At 39.3% G+C, this 26,664-nt stretch overlaps 1 protein-coding gene across 9 annotated transcripts in view; it reads right to left on the bottom strand.

Annotated features, from left to right (window-relative positions):
- Window positions 1–1,668: 1,668 nt before the first annotated feature.
- Window positions 1,669–26,664, bottom strand: part of LOC103560843 (cell surface glycoprotein CD200 receptor 1) — a 62,661-nt gene continuing 37,665 nt past the window's right edge. For 4 of the 9 annotated variants that reach the window (XM_070581967.1, XM_070581969.1, XM_008535149.2 and 1 more), the window contains 5 exons: window positions 12,720–12,779; window positions 9,326–9,643; window positions 8,961–9,206; window positions 4,571–4,694; window positions 1,669–4,203 (listed from right to left, as the gene is read on the bottom strand). In XM_070581967.1, the coding sequence (XP_070438068.1) occupies window positions 4,191–4,203; window positions 4,571–4,694; window positions 8,961–9,206; window positions 9,326–9,643; window positions 12,720–12,779 (761 nt within the window). In that variant the 3' untranslated portion in view covers window positions 1,669–4,190. Of the gene's footprint in view, window positions 4,204–4,570; window positions 4,695–8,960; window positions 9,207–9,325; window positions 9,644–12,719; window positions 12,780–15,334; window positions 16,371–26,664 lie in introns of those variants that run through there. The other 5 variants (XM_070581972.1, XM_070581970.1, XM_008535151.2 and 2 more) reach the window with 3 other exon arrangements.

Genomic DNA, 26,664 nt, shown 5'->3' with positions numbered 1-26,664 from the left:
TTTAAAAATCTCTGCATTGCACTTGTATTCTTAAAGTTTAGATGTGCTGCACTAGGCATGTGATGTCCTTGGCATGTGGTGGCACTCAATTTTTAACAATAATAATATCTAATCCTTCTTTGAAGATAGTAATGAATCTCATATTTCACGAGTTGTTCCACTTTTTCATCTTGTGATCATTTTGAAGACTCCCATGAATTCCCTCTTGAACTCCAATTCTCAGTCCAACAGAAAAAACGTAAAGTCCACTTTGTGAGTGTTCTCATCAGCAAGCAAAGCGAGTCCCACACTCTGGCTGGCTTCTTAGTAACACCCAATGGTCACTTAACTCTGAGAGTCTTAGTTTCCTCTTTTGTAAAATGAGGAAGTTGGCCTACTTTATCGGTGGCTTCCTTCCAGCTTTATAACACCATGTATGCCTCCAAAAGATGATGGGGGAGGAGATATGGGGTTGGACCCAGGAAGTAGAGAAAGCCAGCTAATTTTATTTGTAGCTCCAACCATCTGCTGCCATTAACACTAACAAGCAGCTATTTCCTTTTTAGTGACTGAGTGATCTAAACTCTCCAGCTTAAGAAACAAGTGAGTACTAATCTTGGTTTAATCGCTAAGAGATCCTCACATTTCCCCTTTTCCTGAAATGACGCTATTAAGATCCACGTCTATCTCGTTTCACAAATAAAATGTTTCCACTAAAACGAAGTACAGGAATAATACAATTCAAGTTTGGGAAACTTCTTTTTTCTCCTTGATTTTAATTGAAACCATTTTCCTTTCCTTCTGTAATTGTTCCAAAACTACCCAAGAAGACCTAAATAGTTAGTAAATGGAGAGGCAGTTGTATGGAAAAATTAGAGGAAAAAATGCCAGATTACCGTCTGAGGTTAGTCAATTTTAGCTTGCTTCAAAATGTTAAAAAGAATTAAGTTGAAGCACCATCTAGTGGCTCTCAATTGGTGTTTTGCTAAAAGTTGTTCCTAACTTCCTTCAATTTAGGACCACAATTAATTTGTTGTGCACATATACACATGTGCATATGTGTGTTCAGAAAAGAAAAATGGTTTTTATCTTTATGCAGGGGTAGAAGGTTGGTAGGGAGTAGCTGTAGTTCTTCATTCTTCTAATCTGACATCACCCAGAAAATCATGGTGGTGAGAATGGAACAGAGAAGAAGCATGAATTCAGATGAATCTCCTCCGGGAATGACGAAGTCCTTTCAGTGGAAAAAGGGTTAACACAGTAAAGTCCCATAGATTTCAGTTCCTCTGTTTCTCCTGCTCACATCCTCTCAGGGAGTCCACAACAGTATCTTTACCTTCCTAATCTTATAATGCAGACATGCCTTCACATGTCTAGGGACTGGCTAACTATTAGGTGGTCTTTGCACATCCCCAGATTCTCAAGCCCTTTCCTATCACAAGCCCACAGCATCCCTTTAGTTTACATAACCAGCAATTCTTCCAGACCTGTCATAGAGATGGTTCTCACACCTATGATTACTATCTTCTGAAGTTCCATCTGTTTCATTATGTCTAGAGGAAGAAAGAAAATGCACACAAATAGACCATAACCCGTGTTACGAGATTGACAGCAAACCTTGAGATTGGCAAACTAGGTATTTGTATCAATCAGGATTAAATTCAACTGCATATGGAGTAAACCCCAAAATGACGGTGGCATAAACAAAATAGTTTATTCTTTCTCACACAAAAGAAGTTTATAGGTAAGTAGTCTAGAGTTTGTGTGGCAACTCCATTGTCATCAGGACACAGGCTCCATTCATCTTTCTTTTCCACCATCTTAGTGAGTAGCTTCCATCCTCAGTGTCACCTATGACCCAGGTCAGCAGCTGGACTTCCAATCATCACAACAACGTTGTAGTCTAGGGGATAAGGAGGAAATGCAAAAGAGGACCTCTCCTTTCTCTTTAAAGAGCTTTCCTAAAAATATCACATAAGATTGTGTTTACACCTCATTTGCAAAACTTTTGTGGGTGGTCATACTCAGCTGCAAGGGAAACTGAGAAATGTCTTTTAGCTAAGTATGTCCCCATACCAAATAAAATTGGAGTTATGTTATTGAGCAATGTGTCAGAGACCTAATTCACGATAATGCTAAGTAACAATTACAAAACCTCTGTGGCAACGATTGCTTAAATGTCTGAGATCCTCTGAGGGTTAGGTACACAGCTCTTCTGATCTTGATCGAGCTTCCTCACGTGCCTAGGAGATCGCTGACTATTGGGTTGTCTAGTCTGGCCACAACAGCAGGGTTGGGGAGGAGACTGGGGTGACCCAGCTCTGCTCTCCGTGTTTCTCATCCTCCAGCAGACTAGCCAGGCGTGCTCTCGTGGAGTAGCAGTAGAAACATGCAGGACCTCTTGAGATCTAGGCTCAAAACTGGTAGACTGCCACTTCTGCCTCATTTGACTGGATAAAGCAAATCACATGGGGTCAAGAAATACACACTCTCTTTATGGAAGGAACTCTAAAGTCACTGTCCAGTTACTTGGAGAGAAGGAGGGGCAAAGATCTGGAGTCATGAATATAATCATCTACCACAAGGAGAAAGAGGAAGATGAGCACTGGACCAGGCAGCTAGCAATCTGTGCCACCGTATTTTTGAGTCTGTGACAGAATTGTGGTACTAGACTTTTTTTCCACTCTATGCCCTGTTTTAAACATGAGGGGATTATAATAAAAAAGAAAGAGAGAAAAGAGCTAATATAAGTTACATATGACATTATTTGCTAATTTATTTCTTGACTCATGTTCAATTACTAATGGAGTAAGTATTAATCTTAGCATTTTTCCTCCACCTTTACTAGGGGAAGACTGGCTATATGTACCCAAAACCTGACTCTCCTTCTTCCAAGGCTGCACTACATTTTCCAACTTTCACAGAAGTTAGTGCGGCCCTGTAACAAGTACCAGTTAATAGAATGCGAGCAGAAGTGATTACTACTGCAGGCCTAGTTCATAAAAACCTCCCACATAAAATTCTTCATTTTCTTTCTGTCTTTCCCATTCACCAGCCGAATGGAGAATACTCTGAGAAGGGCAGGGCCATAAGATAAAATGCTTGCTTGGAGCAGAACCACTCCCGCCCCCTGCCCTAGCCCTACCAACCTGCATTGGAATGTGAAGTGCACAAGAATTAAACTTTTGTGGTATGAATACACTGAGATTTGGGGGTTGTTTGTTTTAATGATTAGACTATTCTACTTATTTAGTATCCTCTAGACAGTATGCATTAATTTTCTCCCTTAGAGTTTTGCTAAAAATAAAAGTAACAGCCCGAATCACCTGCCACTTTACACAAAAACTTTTTTCTTTTAATAAAAGGACATGTTTTACTATAGGATTACCATATGTACCAGTGAAGATAGGGTTCCTGTTTACAGTGGGCCTAGAGGATGTTAGGGTTTCACCAAGCACTCTTACTCTTACCACCGTTAATCCATTCCAACTTGGAGTGCAGACAAGAAAGAGAACTGAGAAAGGGAATTGAGACACTGGAGCTCTAAAAGATGAGGTGACATTCAGCACCGTCTCCAATGACTCTAACAGCTCCTTATTTGGGGATCAACTTATAATTTCTTCAAAAATGCAGGTACTACTGAAAATTATTGCTGGCCATTCATTCAATGACCAATCCAGAAATGCAATACAACTGCCCCACTAATTGCTAGCGAGCAAGAAAGGCAATGGAAGGTCAGCAACTAGCTGACTTGAAGGCAGTGTTTGTAGTGGCTCTTGCCATTGCAACATTGATTAGCATCTCAAGTAGGCAGAGAAAACAAGAAGTTAGGATGAAAGCACCATCCAAAGGACACGAGAAATGTGGGGAAACTGCACAGCATTGTTATTTGCCTTTTGCTGAGCCATCTTCCTCTTTAGGCTGAGAAGCAGGGCTGTTACTCTTTTGCAGATAAGAACTCACTAGGGCAAAGGGGAAAGTGATGAGTCATCCCAGGCATTTGGTGAAGGCAGGCAGCAAGCTTTTGCATGTGTATATATGTATGCTAAGAGTTTGAAATGGGCATTGCCAACTATCACATCAATCCTTATAAACACAAAGGTATCAAAGAGTAACAGGAGCCATTGAAGTAGGTGTTGAACATGAAGGCTGATTTCAACTGGCTGCTTTTTCTGATATCTCATCAAGTCTAAATTGACTTCCAGATTTTTTTATTTTCGTGCTCTAGAAAAAAAACATAAAATATATAATTAAGCAGGAATTAATACAAGCCTTCAGCAGCAGAGAAACCGAGAAGTGAATATTTAGGAAGCCCCAGCTAAACCTCATTTCCCCCACGGAATTCTCCAAGGGTGGTCTAAGATGGGTGTCTCCCAGGGAAAAACTACAGTGAGGCAGAAGCCCTTGCTGCAGGCGCCTCTGCCTGGGCTCTCAGTTGTTAACAAAGCCTTTATGTCAAACGAGGAGCTTGGAAACAAGCACAATGCACCCAAAAATGTGTCAAGCTTTTCCCAGGACATCATAAACTCAAAGTCTTATGATGATGGTTTCTTTCTAATGAGTCCTATATTTTTCAGTCTTCAGTGCCTACCTGCAACCATTAATCCTCTGGAAGTAGATGAATGCCACAATGACCAGGATAACCAAGAAAAGAGCAAATTTCACATAGAGAATAACCAGTAAGGACGATGCTGGAAATCCTCGGATTATGAGACCTTTAAACACAGGCAACATAGGCAGGGGTAAAGAGCCATTCCGAGGATTTTTCTAATTAACAAATTAGAGTCAGTAGTTTCAAAGAGACTTTTAAAATATTCCTAAATTTTCATACTCTATCATAATCAAAACACGTTCTAGTTTACAATTCTAATGTTGTTAATGTAGCCTTCTTTCATGACAGAGTTTAGGAACCATGTCTGTGTTTTGTACATGGTAGGTTTCTAGTGAATATTTTCTGAATGAATAAATGTGCAGTAAGCAATGCTAATAATTCCCAATTTTATAAGAAAAAAAGAAATGTACTTTCTAACTTCCTGCGTAAATGTTAGTCTTTGGGAGCATTATTATTCTTAGTATTTTGAGCACTATCTGATAATACTTTCCACACAGTGAAGTGGTTTTGTCACTGAGTTGCTGTAAACCCTCTAGAAGGGTATTTTATGTCTTCCTGCTTTTATATATTCATCTGTGAAATGGTCCCAAGAATTGTTGAAAAGATAAAATGGGACTAATTAGGACCATCATTCTGAAGTCTTTTCTCCCATGAAAACGGTAACCAAAGAGCACGTGGACTGTAAGTACAAGCCTGACTCCCGGTTCCAAGAAGTCATGTCATTCCACTAAATAACACGCTCAAATACTAAACTAGAATGTCAGGCCATCTCCCAGGCACCATAAGGGAAGAAGAAGAAGACACAGTCAGAGCCCTCAAACAGCTCACAATCCAACTGGAGAAGTCAGACCCATGTAAATGAAAAGGTAATTTGCAAGAGAGCAAATAGTGCTAAGGGAGCGTTACAGATGATAAACCATCTAAGGAGTAAGAAAGCTTAATCAACTCTAACTGGGAGGTCAGGGTGAAGTGGGATGTGACTGAGACTTGCCCATAGCAGGATTAAATATGTTAAGAGAAGAAGAAAGGACTTTTCAAGGGAAAGAAACAACTTAGGCCAAGGTTTGAAGATGAGTTAAGTAGTATTTGAAACATAAAGTGGGAATATAGAGATGAAGTCTATGATGAACTGAACCTAATTCTGCAGTTATTTGTACGTGTCAGGCACTGTGCCAGACCCTGGGGATATGGAATGAAAGGTGTGGTTCCTACTGTCAAGAGCTTACACTGTACTGGGAATCTGAGAAGCGGTGGTCAATTACAGGGCTATGGAAGAACCCTGACAGAGGCACACATGAGGCATCACGTGAGCGCAGAGTAGAACAGCTAATCAAACTGCAGGGCGAGGGAAAACTATCCCAGAGGAACAATATCAAACTAAGTCTTAAAACGTCGTTAGGAATTGAGCAAAGGGATTGGAATAAGAGTATGGAGAGAGATGTGCATTGTGGAGAGGTAGAAATTGCAAGTAGAAGAGAACAAAGGAATAAAAGAGCATAACACAATTGAGGAGCCCAAATGCCCATATGCGTGGGGTGCAGGCAGGAGAACAGCAGACATGAGGCCAAGGAGAGCAGCAGGTGGAGGTTGTCAAAGGGCTTTAGCTTTCCATGAGGTGAAAAGGAGCCACTGGGGGCATTTAAGTAGGGGAGTGGCATAGTTTTCATTTTAGAAAAATCACTCTGGCAACAGTGTGGGGGATAAATTGAAGGGAGGTAAGTTAGGGGCCAGAAGAGCTGTTACAGGTACGTTACAATAATCCTGGTGAAAGATAATTATGGGCTCAAGGAAGGCAGTGGGAATAAGAGAAAGGTCCGTATTTTTAAAAGATCATTAAGGTAAAATCAGCAAAACAGAGTGACTGGTTTTGAATATGGAGAATAAAAAGAAGGATGTTCTAGGATATCTTTAGGTTTCTTGCTTGAGTCATCTATCAAGATATAAAATATAGATGTGGAGCTTATGAAGGGATAAAGGAAAGCAATTCTATTTTAGGAATATGCAAGCTGAGGTGCCTTTGATGCATCCAAGTGAAGTTGTGCAATTGGAAATTGGTTTTGATCATGGTGTAGCCAAGGAGAGAAATCTGGGATTAAAAATACACTTTTGCGAGTCAAGAATTAGACAGTGGTTGAAGCCATAGGTATGGATGAGATTGCTCAAAGAACAGGGGTAAAGGTGAGAAGAATAGAGCACCACCAACAATGGAACCCATAAAAATGCCCTCATTCATGGGATGAATAGATGAAAAGGGATCTATTTAAGGAGACTAAGATGTTGACTGAAAGTTAAGAAGAGAACCAAGTGAAAATGGGAGGAAAACAGATGAGAAGGGAGGAGAGATCATATCAAATATCACAAAGAAGCTAATTAATAATAAGAAATGAAAACTTCATATATTATTTGGCATCTGGGAGATATTTAGTGATTTTTGTCAGAGAATTTTTTGTGCAGATAAATGCAAGTAAGCTAAGGAGTAGATATGAGGTAACAGAAGATAAGCATAAATTCCTCTTTTAAAAATCTTGGATATGAGTAGAAGGCAAGAACTAAGAGTGTGAGGAAGTCATAGCATCTAGTTGTAAACATGGGAGAAGAAAGTCATGTTTATATAATCAGTTTTAGGGAAAGGATTTGTGGAACAGGAAAGATTGAACAGAAGAGAGCAAGGATAATTAATGAAACAAAGCCTCTGAGGACGTGGAAGGGGAAAAATGTATAGAGTGTAGGTTGACCATTTGGTCGACAGAGGGAAAGTCAGATAGGACTGGAGATAAATGCACAGGTCTAGAGACAAGAAGTATAAAATAAGGGCCTAGAGCTAGCAGCAGATTGACAATGGAAAATAAAGAATAGATGCGAATGTACTGATACATGCTACACACGGATGATCCTTAAAGACATTATGCTAAGTGAAAGAAGTCACAAAAGGCCACATATTATATGGTTCCATTTATATGAAATATCCAAACTAGGAAAATCTATAGAGACATAAAGTAGATTAGTGGTTACTTAAAGCTGGAGGAATAGTGAGATTAAGGAGTGATAGCCAAAAGGTACAGGTTTTCTTTTCGGAGTGATGAATATATTCTAAAATTGATTGTGGTGATGTTTGTGCAACTCTGTGAATACAGTCATGCGCCACATAATAATGTGTCAGTAAACATCGGACCACATATATGACACTGGTTGCATAAGATTAGTACCGTATAGCCCAGGTGTGTAGTAGATTACACCACCCAGGTTTGTGTAAGTACACTATGGTGTTCGCACAATGATGAAACCACCTAAAGACACATTTCTCAGAACACATCCCTGTTGTTAAGTGGCACACGACTGTAGACCAAAAAGCATTGAATTGTACACTCTAAATGGGTGAATTTATGGTATATAAATTAGATCTCAATAAAGCTATTACCAAAAAAAAAAAGAATAAATGTGAGAGACATTAAGAGGAATAATTAGTAAGATATGATGATTTTTAGTAATGATTATAATAAGAACAATAGACAATGTATATTATAATAAATATAATAGCCAACATTTGATAGCTAATATTTGCTAATATAATAAATACAATGGCTAATATTTATTGAGTATCAACTATGTGTTAGGCACTCTTTTAATTATGTATATTACTTTATTTATTTAACACAATAATCCTATGAGGCAGTTGCTGTGATCCTTATCTAACAGATGAAGAGACCACAGGACAGAGAAATTAAATACTGTTCAAGGTCACACAGCTGGCAAATGAGAAGACACGTTATGCCAAAGTCTTCTCCCATAATCACCGGATTATACTCCCTACAACAATATGAAAACGTGGACCTTGTCTTTTCATCTTTGTATCCCCAGCCTCAAACATATAACAACATTCAATAAATATCTGGTGAATGAATTGATGGATTGGTTACAGATGACAAGAGAGGGGGGAAAGAAAACATCTCTTACTCAGGGTAACAAAGTGGTGATAGAAAAATCAGGGAGAGAATAACTACTGTTTTTTGGCTACCTACTGAGTAAGTATTGTTACATTATATAAAAGTATTGACATTTTATATTAACAATTAATCTCAAAGTAAAAGCCTATAGATCACTAAGTTAGCAAATAATATTTTTTATGGCTACTGGAATAAAGATATCTAGAGAATGTGCTGGTAAGAAGTTATTAAATGAATTCCTTCTACTTGATAAAGGAATAGCAACAATTTCTCTAGCACACTAATGCATTACCTGGTTAAGTTTTAGAGAATATCTTCAAGTTAGGAGCACAGGCTTTCTCACCTGGTGCCTGGTAATTCATAATCTTCTATGGAGGGAAAGGCTGAGCACCAAGTTCACTACTGTAAAATAAGCAGATGCTTACCGAGACTCAGCTCTAAAGACAGGCTCTTGTTGCCGGTCACATGGGAGACAGAGCAGGACACAGACACAGGGCGGTCCTCCCAGCGGCATGTACTCTGGACGGTCACTGTGCCATTGGCCCAATGTTCTTGCTCGGTGACACAGTCTCCCTCTGGGTTCCAGGAGATCTGTGCAGCCGGCTTCCCTGCAGCTGCCCTGCACACCGCGATTCCATTCTTGCCTTGAAACAGGGTCACCTCAGGGGGCACTGCAGAGACCAAGGAGAAATGCTTCAGTCTTAACATGTGGGATAAGGAATTTAGAGGGACCTTTGTTTCAGTGCCAAATCTGGTTATCTGAAATACCACAATATGTGCTCTTCCTTACCTAAAACTTGGAGGTGATATCCACGATGGAAATTCCCAAAATGTGTTACCATTTGACACATGTAAAACCCATCATGAGTGGTGGCCACTGGATCAATCTGAAGGGCGAGGTTCTCATCAGGTCTGGAGGCCCAGGTTATTCTCTCGTCGGTACAGTTTCCTTCCTTGGTCTCATTTCTATCTCTCCTGTACGCTCTGGTGCAGGACAGCTTGTCTCTGAGGATTATTTGCCACGTTGTTACTACCACAGAAGTCAACAGGATGGAAGGGCAATCGAACACAGCCTTCGTATCCACAGGTACGGACAGAGAAGCGTTGGCTGGATACACACACACACAAGGAGAATAACAAAAGAAAAGCTTGATAAAGATCTTCCTGTGTTAAATTTATCCACAGCATATTGTGCAAAGTTGTACTAGAACATTACTTTGCTGGAGACCTTATTCCAGAAATGTTAAACTTATAAGAAATTAACATTCATGAAATATATATAACATTAAATTCATCCAAAGATTAACCAATTTTGTACTGTACTATGTATCATTAAGAAAACACATGTATTATATGTCTGACAAATTTTTTAAAGTTTTTTGAAATTAATTCAGGATATTTGATACCTATAAAACAGAGAAGAAAACAGAATCTAAATTAAAAGACAAAGACAATGTTCTAAATATAATCTTTTGGTCATAGAGACCATTAGATTTATCATAGAATCCATGCTCCTCATGAAAGAGAATGGAACAATTAGTGATGTGATTTTCTCCTCCTAAGTTTTGATGAAAGCAAAAAAACCCAGTAACGTCAGAACTAAATACCTATCCCGAACGGTGACACATCAGACAAACATAAATGTAGAAAGTATATGGTACGTTCACTAAAAGTAACTAAGATGACATCAGGTTGAGCAAGCTGGAGATGTTTCTGTTTAATTTTTATTCAAAGAATCATAAACTCAGTGAAATCAACAGATTTTTAGATAATCTGTAATTTTATCTATTGGTCCCTCCCACAAAAATGAAAAATGATGATGCTTCGTGGAAAGAGATTAGAAGTATTTATCTTAGAAGTATTTATACTTAGAAGTATTTATTTCTAGTGAAAATGTAGTATAGTATATAAATACAATACAAAGAAAAGACTTGTTTTCCTCTGTACATTTTCTGAAAAAAGGAACTGATTGCAAATGGGTAATAATATCAAACGTGGCCTTTGAACGACTTTCCCTTCCTTCCTATTCCATCACATATACAATCCCAGACAGTTCAGCTGTGAACTTTGCTCACAGATTTTGGTTCCGTGCATTCAATACAATTATCAGGATTAAACATAAAATTGACCTACTTTTCGATACTTTAAAGTAAAAATTAAGACTTGCGAGCATATTTCAACATAGAAACTCACGCTTTCCCATAACCTGACATGTGTTCATGACCGTTGGGGTTTGCTCAGAAGTGACCAGGTGTAGCTATTACAACTCACCTGTAACAGAGGTGAGTGTCAGTGACTTCATTTCTTTAAAATGAGCAGAACCAGCTGGGGAGGGCAAAATTTTTATGTGGATGAAGCTTATTTTTTCTAAACTCTGCATTTAATATCTCTCATATCCTCTTTTAGCGTCACCTGCCTCTTCTGTGATGTACTCAAGCTTTTGCATTTCACAGTCACACGAAGATCATATAACTAGATAAGGGAAGAGGGAGGATCTTAAAGCAGATCTGAGACGGCAGTTCAACTCATGCTCTTTCCACCACTCCAGGTGGCACCCCCTTGCAGAAGGAAGCTACAACTTGGCGAAGGCTTACAGGCAAGCCAGAACATGGCTTGTTGGAGAACAACTGGAGGCGGGTGTGGGTAAGCATATCTGTGCACAAGGGAAAGAAGCTGACGATAAAACCAGGAAGGTAAGAGACTAGTGACATAACATGTTGTGAAGGCTCTTCTACTTTTGGTATTGTGAACTTTAGCTTGTAAGCAGTGGAAGGCTTGAATGTTTTTGCCTTATTTATCCTTAAGATCTGCCTCTATTTTTTTAAAGGAAAGTACTAGCTAATCAAATGAACATATGCATTTTAGCAGGGGCACAGTATCCAAAGAAGTAACTCAGGTGGTGAGGGTTCCGAGCACAGTGGACATTCTTTCACCTTCCTCCGCTCTACGACCTTCAGTCAATCACCCTTCACCTACAATGATAGTTCTTATGTCACTGCTACGATTTCACCCTTTCTTCATCCTCTTCTTTCTTTTTTCATACCTGTTGTGATAATTTACCGATAGCCAGTCAACCCCCACACTCAGTGTGTTTGGCACCTAACAAATAGATTCTCCATACCCTCCCGCAATCCGCAGGGTGATTCACCTCCTACTTCACTGAGAAGACAGAGGGCAGATTCTCATATTTGCTCCAGAACCAGCAGTCATATCCCATCGTTTCTGCATGCTTTGTCTATAAATATCTTCCAGTCTTATCCAGCCTTATGCACACAGAGAAATTCTAGTTGGCTGTTGGGCATTTCCTTTCTTTTCTCATTACAATACCATAGTTTCACTCCCCATCACCACAGCTAGATTTCTGCAAAGGCCTCCTAACTTCTCTCTGTCTCTAACTCTCCTCTCTTCAGGTCCTACCTTAAATTGCTGCCAGGTACATCATTCTGTAACACAGATGTGATTCACTCAACACTAAGAGCGTTCTCTTCAGAGATCCCTTCAGAGATCTCTCACTGTCTGAAGAAAATGGTTAAGTGTCTTTATATTGGCTTTGTAAGCCCTCTTTTTCAAATTGACTCGGCTTTGAAATCTTATCACCCTTACACTGCCCCTACACTCCAGAAAGGAAAAACCAAGCATATTTGCATTTCTTTGTCTTTCTTCACATTTTTTCCCATGGTCTAGGATGCCCTACATGAGGCTCTTTTTCTGTTAAAATACTCCTCTTCCTTTAAGACTCGGTTTACATGCTGCATCCTCTGTGAAGCCTTCTCTGAGCCTTGGTGCTTAACTGCTCCCTCCTCTACATTCCCTGGTCCACTTGATGTGAATGCTTGTCTCCTCTGCCATATATGACAGCTGTGCTCATGTCTGGATTCCTCCATAAAACTAAGCTCCCTGAGGGTTCTCTGACAGTCCTGCTCATCTTGCTTATCTTTGCATCCTCCATAAACCCTAGCACAGAGCCGGAGAGAGAAATCTCTACAATCTCCAAATATAGTTGAACTGTTTTGGGGGAGGAGGGGCGGGGTCATTCGGGGTCCCTCACACCACTGCACTCACATCACCATATTCTTCAAGTGGCCACAAGGCTGGCCCTCAGACCAGACCATCAGCTATGTCTCCAAGGGCGTTCAACATTCCATCCCTTCAGTACTGGCCTCTAGGACGAAAAAGCATCTTACCTTCTGCAGGAAGTTCTAATTTTCTCTGCCTCTTGTCCGTAGAGGAACCATTTACTGAAGCTAGAAAATATTCAAAGAAAAGTAAATGAAATCAATTTTAGGTACTTACATGGAGTAGAAGTCACTATTTCTTTACAAATTCTTATATACAATATGATAGAAAGCAGTTAATCACAACTAAATTAAACAGAAAGCCTCGCAAAACAGAAATCAGAAGTTATTCCATATTAAATGGAAAAACATGTTAACATTTGACAATTACATTTATAAGCTATTAATCAATGATTTCCCATTTATGAGACACGTGGTTTTGTACTTGACAACAATTTTGTACCAGGTAACCCTGCCTGCACCGCTTCTCTAGCCACAGTGGATTGTCCATCATGGGCATCTCACCTGAGCTGGGCTGATTACAATCCTTTCTCCAGATGCCACCCCTGATTAAAGTTATTTGGTCCAGTGGTAGGCACCTCACCCAGCTGGACAAATCAGTACTTTCTCAAGAGTTTTGGAACCAGAACTGAGAAGAGTGGTTCATCCTTCTTACTTCCCCAATTTTCCTAATGTGATGGTTAATTTTATATGTCAACTTGGCTATGCTGCAGAGCCTAGATAAATAGTGAAACATTATTCTAGATATTTCTGTGAAGGTATTTTTTAGATGCCATTAACATTTAAATCAGTAGACTTTGAATAAAGCAAACTGACTCCATAATGTGAGTGGGCCTCATCCAGTCAGTTGAAGACCTTAACAGAAAAAGATTGACCTCCTGGGAAAGGGAATTCTGCCAGTAGACTGACTCTGGTTCAAACACAACTCTTCCCTGGGTCTCCAGCCTGCTGGCCTACCCTGCAGGTTTTGGACTTGTCAAGTCTCCACAGTTGTGTGAGCCCATTCTTCAAAATAAATATTTCTCTCTGTCTGTCTCTCTCTCTTTTTCTATAGATAGGTAGCTAGGTTGGTAGGTAGGTTGGTAGATAGATAGATAGATAGATAGATAGATGACAGATAGATAGATAGACAAGATAGATAGATAGATAGATAGATAGATAGATAGATAGATAGATAGACAGACAGACAGACAGATGTTGTTCTTTTTCTCTGAGGAACCCCGACTAATAATACACCTACCTTGGGAAGAATGAGGCAGAAGCAGAGAGAGAGAGACGACAGTCTTCATCTAGCTCAAGTTTCCAATTCCATAGTTCCTGAGACCCACATGCACTCCTTCCTTTGGGTTCTATAGAATTTCTGACAATCAAAACAGTCCTAATCTACTTCAAATTTGGTTTCTGAAAACTTCTGTTTTGTAGTATCATTTTTTACAAACAACAAATTTTTTAAAAATATGATTTATCTTGTGGAATGTTCTGTGTGTCCTTCAGAAGAATGCATATTCTGCTGCTGTTAGATGTAATGTGCTGTATATGTCTGTTAGGCCATTTGGTCTATAGTGTTGTTCAAGTCCACTGTTTCCTTATTGATTTTATATCTGGAGGATCTATCCACTTTTGAATGTGGAGAATTAAAGTTTCCTACAATTATATTGCTACGTATTTCTCCCTTCAGTTCTGTTAATATTTGCTTTATGTATTTAGGTGCTCCAATTTTGGATGCATAAATATTTACAAGTGTTATATCCTCTTAATGAATTGACTCCTTTATCATTATATAATGACATTCTTTGTCTCTCACTCGAGTTTTTGACTTAAAGTCTACTTTATCTGATACAAGTATAGCCATCCCTGCTTTCTTTTGGTTTTCATTTGAATGGAATATCTTTTTCCATCTCTTCACTTTCAGCCTATGTGTATCCTTAAAGCTAAAGTCAGTCTTTTGTAGGCAACATATTGTTGAATCTTGTTTTTTTAAATCCATTAAGCTATTATATGCCTTTTGATTGGAGAATTTAGTCCATTTAGTGAATTTATCAGGTAAGGACTCACTATTGTCATTTTGTTATTTGTTTTCTGACCATTTTGATGCTCCTCTGTTCCTTTCTTACTCTCTTGCTGCCTTCCTTTATGATTTGATGATTTTTTTGTAGTGGTATGCTTTGATTCTTTTCTCTATATCTTTTTTTTTTTTTTTTGGTGAGGACAATTGGCCCTGAGCTAACATCTGTGCCAATCTTCCTCTATTTTGTATGTGGGATGCCACCACAACATAGCTTGATGAGTGATGTGTAGGCTCATGCTGGGATCCAAACCAGTGAACCCCAGACTGCCAAAGCAGAGCACATGAATTTAACTACTATGCCACCAGGACAGTCCCTCTTTTCTTTATATCTTCTGTGTATCTACCAGAAGATTTTTCTTTATGGTTACTATGAGGCTTATATAAAACATCTTGTAGTTATAATGGTTGATTTTAAGCTGATTACAACTTAACTTCAATCGCATACAAATACTCTACACTTTTACTTCTCCCCCAACACACATTTTATTTTATTGATGTCACAGTTTACATATTTTAAATTTCTGTATTCATTAACAGGTTATTGTAGTGATAGTTATTTTTAATATTTTTGCCTTTTAACATTTGTACTAGAGTTAATGGTGTAATGCACCACCATTAGAGTATTAGAGTATTCTGAATTGAATTATATACTTACCTTTACCAGTGTGTTTTATATTTTTGTATGTCTTCATGTTGCTGGCTAGCATCCCTTCATTTCAATTCAAAGAACTCTCTTTAGAATTTCTTATAGGTGGGGCTGATGGTGATAAACTCCTTTGGCTTTTGTTTTTTCTGAGAGTCTTTCTCCTTCATTTCTTAAGGATAGATTTGCTGGGTAAAGTATTCTTGCTTGATAGATTTTTTTTCTTTCAGCACTTTGAATTTATCATCCTGCTCTCCTGGCCTGCAAGGTTTCTGCTGAGAAATATGCTAGTCTTATGGGATTCCCTTATATGTGACCAATCACTTTTCTCTTGCTGCTTTCAAAATTCTCTCTTTGTCATTTGATTATGTCTCAGTGAAGACTTCTTTATGGTCAACCTATTTGGAGTTCTTTGGGCTTCATGGATCTGGATGTTCATTTCCCTCCCTAGATTTGGAAAGTTGTCTCTCATTATTACTTTAAATAATTTTTCTGCTCCTTTCTCTTCCATGCTCCTCTGGGACTCCCATAATGCATACATTGGTTTTTTAGTTGGTGTCCCATAAGATCCATAGATTTTCTTCACTCTTTTTCATTCTTTTTCTTTTTGTTTCTCTGTCTGGATAATTTCAAATGATATGTCTTTGAGTTCACTAATTCTTCCTTCTGCTTGACGAATATGCTGTTGAAATTGTCTATTGCATTTTTCAGCTCAATCATTGTATTAGCGCCAGAATATTTTTGGTTCTTTTTTATGGTTTCTCTTTTTTGAACTCTCATTTTGTTCATGTAGTGTTTTTCAGATTTTGTTTAATTGTCCTTCTATGTTTTCTTGTAGTTCACTGAGCTTATTTAAGATAATTATTTTGAATTCTTTGTCAGGCAATATGCAGAACTCCATTTCTTTTGAGGTCAGCCATTAGAGCTTAATGTTTTTTTCTTTAGTGGTGTCACCTTTTCTTGATGTTTTTGTGTTCCTTGAAGCCTTACCTTGCTGTCTTAACATCTGAAGAAAGAGTCACTTCTAAGAGTCTTTACTGACCGGCTTCTGGAAAGAAAGGCCCCAGTCAGTTCAGCTACATATTCTGGGAGATTTCTCAGACCTTTCTTCTCCACTCCTCTTACTATCTTTTGGGGAGGAAGTCTTAGGATTGTGTGTCTTCTCTAAATCCTTCAAAGTCAGACAGAACACTGAGAACCTCTCATTTATTTACCCCAGGGCAGTGCCCTGAAATATTCAAGGTTGTACACCTTCTCCCAGTCCAGCAGAGTCAAATAGCTGCTGATATCCATGCACACCACTGTAGGGGTGCATGTTGTCTGTGGGAAAGTTGGTGCCAGCCACAGAGGGGACACATGGAATGCTGGGGAAGCACATCAGCTAGTCAATTGGGTCTACAAGTGAAGAAGCCCACAGGGTTTTTTGGTAGGGCTTGTGGTGGAGTCCACAAGCCAGCCAGTAGAAGCTGTGGCCAGTTGTTGAGTTCCATGCTCTGGCTGCCATGATCCCCCCACCTCTTTTGCCTGCTCCTGGCTGCCCCCAGACAGTTCAGCTGTCTTGATCCCTTCAGTGTTCTTCATGGGGCAAGACAGAAGTGTGCCTCTTGGGAGGCATCCTGCAAGGCTAGGGAAGCTGGGTGCTCACCCTCAAGTGAGAAATCACAGGCTGAGGGAATTTCTCTTGGCACTGAGCTGTACTGCTTTAGGGAGAAGAGTGATGTGGGTACAGTGAAAATGTTTGTAATATCTTCAGTATGTCTATTCTTGATCTTTTGCTTGACTGTGGTGCTACAACCTCTCAGCTGGACTCCTGGGATTCCATAAAGTATTTTCATCCACATGTGGTTGTTAAAATAATTGGTGTTTCTGTGGAGGTTTGAGGGCTTGAATCTCCTATTCTGCCATCCAAGGGACATAATTTTTACCAACATTTCTATTATACAATCAATGGAAACATAAGCACAGTAAGAAAGGAAAATAACAGCATTGTAATATTACTATTATAAAAATCATTTTTTACCTTTGAACTCACTGAAAGAGTCTTGATTACTTCCAGGCATCTGAGAACCACACTTTGAGAATCACTGCAATAGTCACTCCCCTAGTCCTTTCCTAAAGGACCTATGACCATGTACTTGGGTAACCATTCACTGGGGAAAAGGAATTATCAAGATCATTTGAAGGTTGTTTGAATACAGATTTGAATTGATCTCGATATGTAAGGACACAATGCACTATCATAGGCCTCCTGTTAGAGTAGGAGCATATAGAGTAATGAAATAAATCTTGTGTCTGGTTCATGTCACAGTGGACTCTCTAAATTTACAGCCCAGCTGGTGTGATTTTCCCAATTGCTAAATGTTTAATTAGAATAGATATATATAGCAGTTGGCAGACCCTCTTGTTGAGTCTCTGATCTGTAAATTAAGAGCTATTTAGTAGGAAAGACCAAGTGAAACCCTCCGAAACTGCCCACTCTGGCCAAGATAGCAAATCAAAATCAATATCACAGACCTAAGGATAAGTGTCAGCTCAAAACGTAAAGGATACTAAAATAGTGGTCCCCATCATATCCCCATTTAAATCATCAGCTTGGCCGATGCAAAATACTGGACAGTGAAGCACACTGGACTAGGGCAAACTCATCCAAGTAGTAGCCCCAACAGCAGCTGCTCTGCCAAATAAGCTATCTTTACTTTAACCAGCCTCTAGTTGCAGTTTGCAGCTATTGATCTGGAGAATGCATTATTTTCAATATTCATCAGGAAGGAACATCAAAAACAGTTGTATTCACATGGACAGGAAACAGTATACAAATATGGTCTTGTCTTAGGGCTACTTAAAAATTTCCACTCTCATGCACAATATAATCTAAAAAGATCTAGATTATCTGGGCAATCTACAGAGCATCACATTGGTCTACTATTTTTGATAACATCATATTAATCAGACCTCATGAGCAAGAAATGGCAGGTATTGTGAATACCTTGGAAAATCACACGCATTTTAGAGATAGAAGATAAATTCTACAAAGATCCAGGGCCTGACACATTGATGAACGTTTTTGCAGCCTGGTGTTTTGTATGTACCAGGACATCTCCTCCACAGTGGAGGACAAGTTATTTAACCCTACTTCCTACCACTAAGTAGCACAACACTTTATTTTGGAGGCAGCATATTGTACATTTGAGACCACTACTATGACCCACTTATAGGTTGACATGGAAGGCTGCTAGTTTTGAGTGGGCCCCACACCAAGAATAGTATCTATAGCAGGTACACAATTCAGTATGCCAACTTTTACACCAAGTTCATAAAACCAGGCAGATAATCATGGTACTAGAGGATACTGTGGTTGAGAAAGATGCCATGTGGAGTCTCAGACATGCCCAGTAGGAGAGTCACAGTGCAGGCCCTTACAGTTCTGAGGCAATGCCATATCATCAGAAGCAGAGAAGTATTTGCTTTTAAAAGTCAGCTCATGATATGCTATGGCACCCTAGTAGAGACTGACCATCTAATCATGTCATATGAAGTGATCGTGCAACTAGAGCAAACTATCATAGACTGGGCACTGTCATACCCACAAATGATAAAGTCAAGTGGGTCCAGCAGCAATCCATCATAAAACAGAAGTTTCACAGTCAAGAGGACACAAGTAACCTGAATGAGCAAATGGTCCAAACCCCCACCTCATATACCATTTTTGCACTGACATCTCTCCCTCAGTTCTCATCTAAGTCTGCATTGGAGGTTCCCTGCAATCAAAAACCCAAGCCTAGTTTATAGATGGGTTGCCTCAGTATGTGGGTACAAGCCTAAAAGGACAGTTGCTGCACTAGAGACCTACTCATGTCTGGGCCTGAAAGAGAGTGGTGAGAAAACACACTACCATTAGGCAAGGTTTTCAGTGGTATATCAGGTAAGTTCACTTTTTATGGAAAAAAAGTGTCAAGTAAGAAAATAGATGAACTCATTGGCAGTGGCAAATGGCTTGGCTTTTTGGTCAGAAGCCCAGAAGATTCAAAACTGGAAGACTAGGGACAAGAAGATCTGGAGCAGAGGCATATGGATTCATCCGTAAGTTGCTAGCCTATGGAGCACTGAAACGTCCTCTTGAAGCACAGTTTGGAAATTATCCCCTATAAACATACAGGCACCACCCTTCAGAATGGCTTTGTTTTCCCAGTAGATAGACTACATGGGCCCAAAAACAAAGAGTAGAAGTAGGAGTGGTCCCACTCACCATCATTCCTTGGGGAATTTGGCTTCTAAATCCCAGTAGTTTTAGATCCTGTGACGGTACGGTACTGGGTCTCAGACTGGAGAGACTTCTTCCAGGAAACACAGTAAGAGTTCATATATAGCAGCTCCCTGCTAGACCAGCAGGCGCAGAAAGTAATTACCTTTTTGCAGGGCAGATTGACCCTGATTATCCTGAGGTGATAGACCTGCTTTTATATAATGGGGACAGGGAAGAATATGCCTTTTTGTACTCCTATACCCAGTTTTAATTGAAAATCTGTAAATGTGACAGGGCCTGATAACCAAGCCTCAGACCCCTCAGGGCTGAGCGTGTGCTCATCCCACTAGGAAAGCCACATAGACAAGTAGAACTGCTAGCCAAGGGAGGGAATCAGAAAGCATCAGTTATGGCCTTGGGACAAATTACAGCAGAAGAGACTGTCACTTTACCTTTCTTTTGTAAGTTTTCCCAGAAATAGTAACCAAAAATAATCCTGGAAAAGCTATGCCTGGATAGAGTTAACTTTAATGTAAAGACAAACAAACAAAAAACAAGTGGATGTGAATGGTGCAAAGAGTGGGCTGTAGTGTATGCTTCAGGTACCCCACCAAGATCCCCTTTACCAGGCAGATGCACATCTCCCAACTGCTGAGAATACTGGTTGTTAAAAGCTCACAACTACAAGCAGAGACACTCACAACTAGAATATACAACTATGTACTGGGGGGCTTTGGGGAGAAGGAAAATAAAAGATTAGCAACAGAAGTTAGCTCAGGTGCCAACCTTTAAAAAAAAAAAAAAGAGCTCACAACTGCCCCCTTTCTCTGCTGAATGACCCTCAGCTGAATTGGAGTTGCCTCACCTGAGAAAATACATACTGCCTCTCCTCACCCACCCCAGCAGCTGACAGCCAATGCCTGATTGATACAGAGATGCTAAAAGATAACATCTTTCTCAAGGTGGAACCAACTAGGAGATGCATTTCATGTCCCAAAGCTCTAAGTGGAGCAGCCTAAAGTCTCCAGCTGAATCCAGATTCTTGCTTAGCTTTCCTCCATTGTCCTATCTTGTTTTTCTCACTTCCACTCTTCTAAGAGTAATAAACCTCAAATAGCCAATGGCACAAGACCATACTTCTCCTATGCCTTTACTACAACAATTTGTTTTTGACTAGTAAAACCTTTCTACCTTTTTCTTTATGCTTCTGTGTGTTGTAACTTGCTTAGGAAATCCTTCTACACTAAGATTATAAAACATTTACCAATATTTTGTCTAATATTTCCATAGTTTTAATTTTTGTATTTTGATACTTTATCTGAAATCTATTTTGATTACACTATGACAGGATCTTTCTTGCTCTTTCTTCCTTCCTTCCTTTGTATGTATGTCTTTATTTATTGTGGATAATCAATTATCCAATAGCACTCATTCAATTTCCATGCTTCCTGATTTCTTTCAAGATTTTGCTTTTATCTTTAAAACAAAGTCCAATACACATATGAATCTGTTTTATTTTATTGATCTAATTTCTATTCATATGCATTTATCACACTATTGTAATTTATGTATTTGCATTTATGTCTGATAAAACAAGTCCTTTCTCATTGTTCTTCATTCTTTTTTATTCCCCAGAACTTTCTAGATATTTTTGTAGTTATTTTACTTGCTTCCATACAAATTTTAGAATCATGTTGTCAACATTTACAAAAATATTCCATTGATAGTTTTATTGTGATTGTATTGAATATATAAATTAAATCAGAGAGAAATAACTCATTAACATTACCGAGCATTCTGATACATGAGTATAGGTATTCCTTAGTGTACTTCCCAGCAGGCATATTAAAGTCCTGCCACCACAGACTGCTTCCATTGGACAAACATTTCATCTACCTTCTACCTTAGTCCACAGTGATTCCTGAGCCTCTTTTTCCCATCATTTATGCCTTCTGAAATCCTTCCAGAGCCAACTCAAAAGCTACTCTCTCTAACACATCCATTTTGTATTACTGCACTCATTTCATTCTCCCCTATAATTCATGGCATCCCTGTCTACCTCCAAGAACAGACTATGCAGGGGCTGGCCCCGTGGCGCAGCGGTTAAGTGAGCACGTTCCACTTCTTGGAGGCCTGGGGGTTCGCCGGTTGAGATCCTGGGTGCGCACATGGCACCATTTGGCACGCCATGCTGTGGTAGGCATCCCACATGGAAAGTAGAGGAAGATGGGCACAGATGTTAGCTCAGGGTCAGTCTTCCTCAACGAAAAGAGGAGGATTGGCAGCAGTTAGCTCAGGGCTAATCTTCCTCAAAAAAAAAAAAAAAGAATAGACTATGCAGACCACTTAAGGACAGGTGTGGGTTTTCTTCATCCTTGTAGCCTCTGTTGTACCTAGCACATTGCTCTGTACTATTAAGAAACCTACAGGGTTTTTTTGTTATTGAATTAAATTGGCTAACTAGACTCTTGCAAGGTCTTCAAGCACTAATGTGTGGAGGGATGTCTATTACAATTGCGCACAGGGCAAATGATCACATAAATATTTATGCCAATGATCCAACCCTCCCTCCTGCAGAAATGGCTAATAAGTAAGTGGGCACTTTATCTTCACAAGGTGGTATCATCTGGCTCTAAATTTCTAGTTGTGTCACCAGGCATGAATTATTACCTGAAGCTAGAGAATATTTAGAGAAGAAATATAAAGAAAAAATAAGAAATTTTATTCACTGAAATAGAGCAGACTCTCCCGATTTCATGTAAGATAACCACAAAAAAATTCAATTCCTTAAATTAATTAATCATCACACAACAAATCATAAAAATCTTTATTCGAGAGAAATCAGAAGTGGTACCATAACTAGATAAAAGTTTTCTAGGTAAAATCAGGTTTTCGAAATTTCTTTACATAATTATGGATAAATGATTCATTTAATGTTACTGTAACAGCTCAGGCCCTCCTAGTCTTTTGCCAGCCATACCTATCTTTAATCAGTGAAAGAGGTTACACTGCAGGGCCCAGGAGTCAAGTTCCATTTCCAGAACTATTGTGGGAAAGATAGTCTAAATCTCTCCCACTAAAAAATACGTAGAAGTGTTGAATGAACTGTAACAACCCCTGTTTTGAATGCATCGCTGAACTTGCAAAACAGTAAGGCAAATTCCCCCAGGCCAAAAATGACAAGGGAGGAGGAAACCATGAGACAGTTTGCTGATCTCAAAAACCTAGAGCCTTATTTTTTTCATTACCCAGATGAGCTTAAATTTATTGAGACTTGTGTTATGGCCCATTTTGTGCTCTACATTGGTAAAAATCCCATATGCTCCAGAAAATAATGCATATCCTCCTGTGATGGCTAGTTTTTATGTGTCAACTTGGCTAGGCTATAGTACCCAATCACTCAATCAAATGCTAATCTAGGTGTTTCTGTGAAGGTATTTTGTAGATATGGTTAACATTTACAATAAGTTGACTTTAAGTAAAAGAGTTGATCTTTGATAAAGTAGATGGGCCTCATCCAATCAGTTAAAGGGTCCAAGAGTAAAACTGAGGTTTCCCTAAGGAAGAAGAAATTCTGCCTCAAGACTGCAGCATCAGCTCCTGCCCAAGAGTTTCCAGCCTACTGGTCTGCCCTAGAAATTCCAAACTTATCAGCTTCCACAATTACATAAGCCAATTCCTTGAAAAAACATACATCCATGCACACACACACGCACGCGTACATATACATATTTCCTATGATAGAATGCTGACTGATACGGATTTTGGTACCATGAGTGGTACCAAATGAGTAGGTCCAGAGGAAGAGGATCTTATGGGTGAGATTTATGAATTGAGTTCAGGGTTTTCTGGAATTGTTTCTCTAATTTAGCTATGTTTAAAAGCACTAATTACTATTTCTAGTGGTAAAGAGGACACTGATAGTCCATGGCATGATGTTGCAATAGAGATATGCAAAATATCACCATTGGATACTCCTAATCATATACTTATGAAAGGTTCTGGGTGACCATGTATTTGATACTTTAGAATATTTTAGTGTAATGAAATTGGCTGGTTTCTCCTAACTGCACTGGAGAAAGGGGGTGGGGGAAGAATGAGTTCAGGGCTCCAAATTCCAAGCTCAAGCTCTGCATAAATGAACAGAAAGTTCCTATGTCTGCTCTGAAAGACACCCTATCTCCTGTAACAGCAGGGCTGAGATTTCTGTAAAACCAGACCTTATTCTGTGAGTGGCTGAATTACAACATGAATTCCAAACCTTGCAGAGCATCTTCTATTAAAGTGAAGGTATTGATGAGGGAGGAATGGGATTTTGAAAATTAGAATGGGGATATATGGACAGATTCCAATGAAGTTGGAGGCATCAAACCCCTAAATTCTGCTGAATCTTCTTTGTCCATTGATGCAGCCCTTCTCCCCCTGCCTGAAGAGGTTAATCCTGCTTTGCCTGAAGAAATTATCATCTCTTCCCTTGAGGTAGTTACCTTAAAAGACTGCTGTTCTCCTCAAGACCTACCACCCTTACTCCTCTTTGCTTCTATGCCTATAACTAGACACAAAGACCCTGGCAGGATCCCAAGAGTGAGGTACAGAGTGTGACTCACCAGGAAGTACTCTACACATCAAAAGAATTATATGATTTTGCCAATTTATACAGTTATAAATCTGGAGAATAAGTGTGGGAATGGATACTAAAGATCTGGAATAATGATAAGAGGAATATAAAATTAGACCAGGCTAAAATTATTGATATGGGTCCACTAAACAGAGATTCTGGATTCAGTGCTGTAGACTGAGGTATCAAAAAGGACTCTAAGAGTTCATTCATTTGGTGGGCTGAGACATGGATGAAGTGGTAGCCTACACTATATGAAAATTATTGCCATAATTGCCTTGGTATACTGTAGGGTAAGGTATCTAAAGCGTTAGTTTGGTCTTGAATTTTTATCCAATATGATAATATTGCTAGAATGGATATAATCCAGAGAAGCCACAAGCTGACTATATTCTCCAGAGTTTCCAGAGGATGCTTGCTTGCCTAAAGAAATAATAAATGCACTACTAAAAGGCAAGGAGGGAAGAGAGCACTGGCATCATTGAGAAGCTCAATGGTGTTGTCCTTTGTAGGCCAGGATTGAGAGTAAGAGAAGTTGTCATGGAAGTGAGCTCCCTAGTGACAATGGAGATGATAGGATTCTGTAATACCAGAGACAAGGTAACAGCACTTAACAGTCAGAGGCAAGGTAGATATAATTATCATAAACAGCAACAAGGCTAGAATGGCAACTAAGAGACTCTGACCTGAAGGATTTGTAGTGAAAGTTAAATAAACCCCAGTATTCTTAGGGTAGCGAATACTAAGGATGAGACAGAAGGACGGCCAAATAGGGCATGGTTTTCCCTATATCACCAAATCAAGGGTAAGTAGTGCCTTAGTCAGTTTTGTCTGCTGAAACAAAAATCCCATAGACTGCTGCATGGCTTAAACAAGAAACACTTTAATTTTTTTCGTGAGGAAGATTGGCCCTGAGCTAACATCTGTTGCCAATCTTCCTCTATTTCATATGTGGGATGCGCCACAGCATAGCATAATGAACAGTGTGCAGGTCCACGCCCGGGATCCAAACCTGTGAACCCTGGGCCACCAAAGTGGAGTGTGTGAACTCAACCACTATGCCACAAGGCCAGCCCCAACAAACACTTATTTTTCACAGTTCTGGAGGCTGGGAAGTCTAAGATCAAGGCACCAGCAGACCTGGTGTCTAGTGAAAGCCTACTTCCTGGCTTGTAGACAGCTGCCTTCTCATTGTATCCTCACATGGGAGGGGCAGAGGGTGACAGAGAGAGGAAGGAAGCTCCCTTGTGTCTCTTCTTATAAGGGTCCTAATCCCAACATGAGGTCTCCTCCCTCGTAAACTACCTACCTTCCAAAGGCTCCATCTCCAAATACCATCTCATTGGGGATTAGGGTTTTAACATACAAATTTTGAGAGGATACAAACATTCAGTCCATAGCAGTGAGTGAAGGCTTAGATCAGTTACCATAATGGAAAATCATGATCCTTCGCCAAGTTTCTATATTCAAACCAGTTCTCAGACTCAAAGCCACATAATCATGAGCTCACATTCCAAAATTACAAAACACAGGAAGAAATAAGCAACCACAAAATGAGATAACACACCATTTTATTGGCTGCCCTTTCTCATTCCTAAAGAGAAGAATAAGATTCAGAACTTCAGAGATTGGAATTATTGAATGAATCAGATATTCAGATGTTGAAATTATTGAATGTAAGTTATAAAATAAATTTGTTGAAGATGTTTAAAAAAATAAAAGAGGACTTTTTTAAAAAAACAATAAATTATGCTCTCAAAAAGAATTAGTCAAATTAGGAGAACACAACAGAGTTCAATTCACCCATTGATCCTCTACTTTCCATCCCTGGAAAACTACAGTGACAAGCACAAATGTAGAGGATTGGAGAAAGGGAGAAGAATTTCAGAATATCGATCATTGACATCACTCCAAGATACAAAAAGCACTTTGGGGTAATAAATAATGATAAAATAACATGTAAAATTTAAACAATAAAACAGTGAGAAGTTAACATAACTCTTCTGAGTCTATCCTATTGACTTGAGTGATCATATTCTTTAAAATATCACAATATATGCAAATTATTTTTCCAAAGACTGTATTTCCCAACACCACCAAGAAAAAGCAATTTAGTTAAAACTGAGTTACAGAGCAGCTAAAAGTCTTAGATTTAAATGACTACCCGGTCTGCTTTTGTGTATGGCCAAGTAACTTCTAAAGGACCAACACTTCTATACATACCAACTGTCATCTCTGGACACAATACGAACAACAACTATTTGAATGCACTGGAGAGCAATCAAGAGACTGTATATGGAGAAGGGGAGTCAACAACTGGAAAAAGAAAATAGCACTGAGTGAATTTCCTATTTTCAAAACCTTTGGCCTGTGGGCAGGCCCAAGTCTTCACCAGGTGAAACGCTTAAGCTCTAATAGAAAACCTGCAGTGTTACTGACTGAAGAACCAGAGGACAAAGGTTGGAAAAACATAAATCACTA

The sequence above is a fragment of the Equus przewalskii genome, chromosome 18 (genome assembly GCF_037783145.1).
Source record: "Equus przewalskii isolate Varuska chromosome 18, EquPr2, whole genome shotgun sequence".
NCBI classification, from domain to species: domain Eukaryota; kingdom Metazoa; phylum Chordata; class Mammalia; order Perissodactyla; family Equidae; genus Equus; species Equus przewalskii.
Note: the sequence above shows the minus strand (reverse complement) of the source record. Positions and strands in the feature narration are given on the sequence as shown.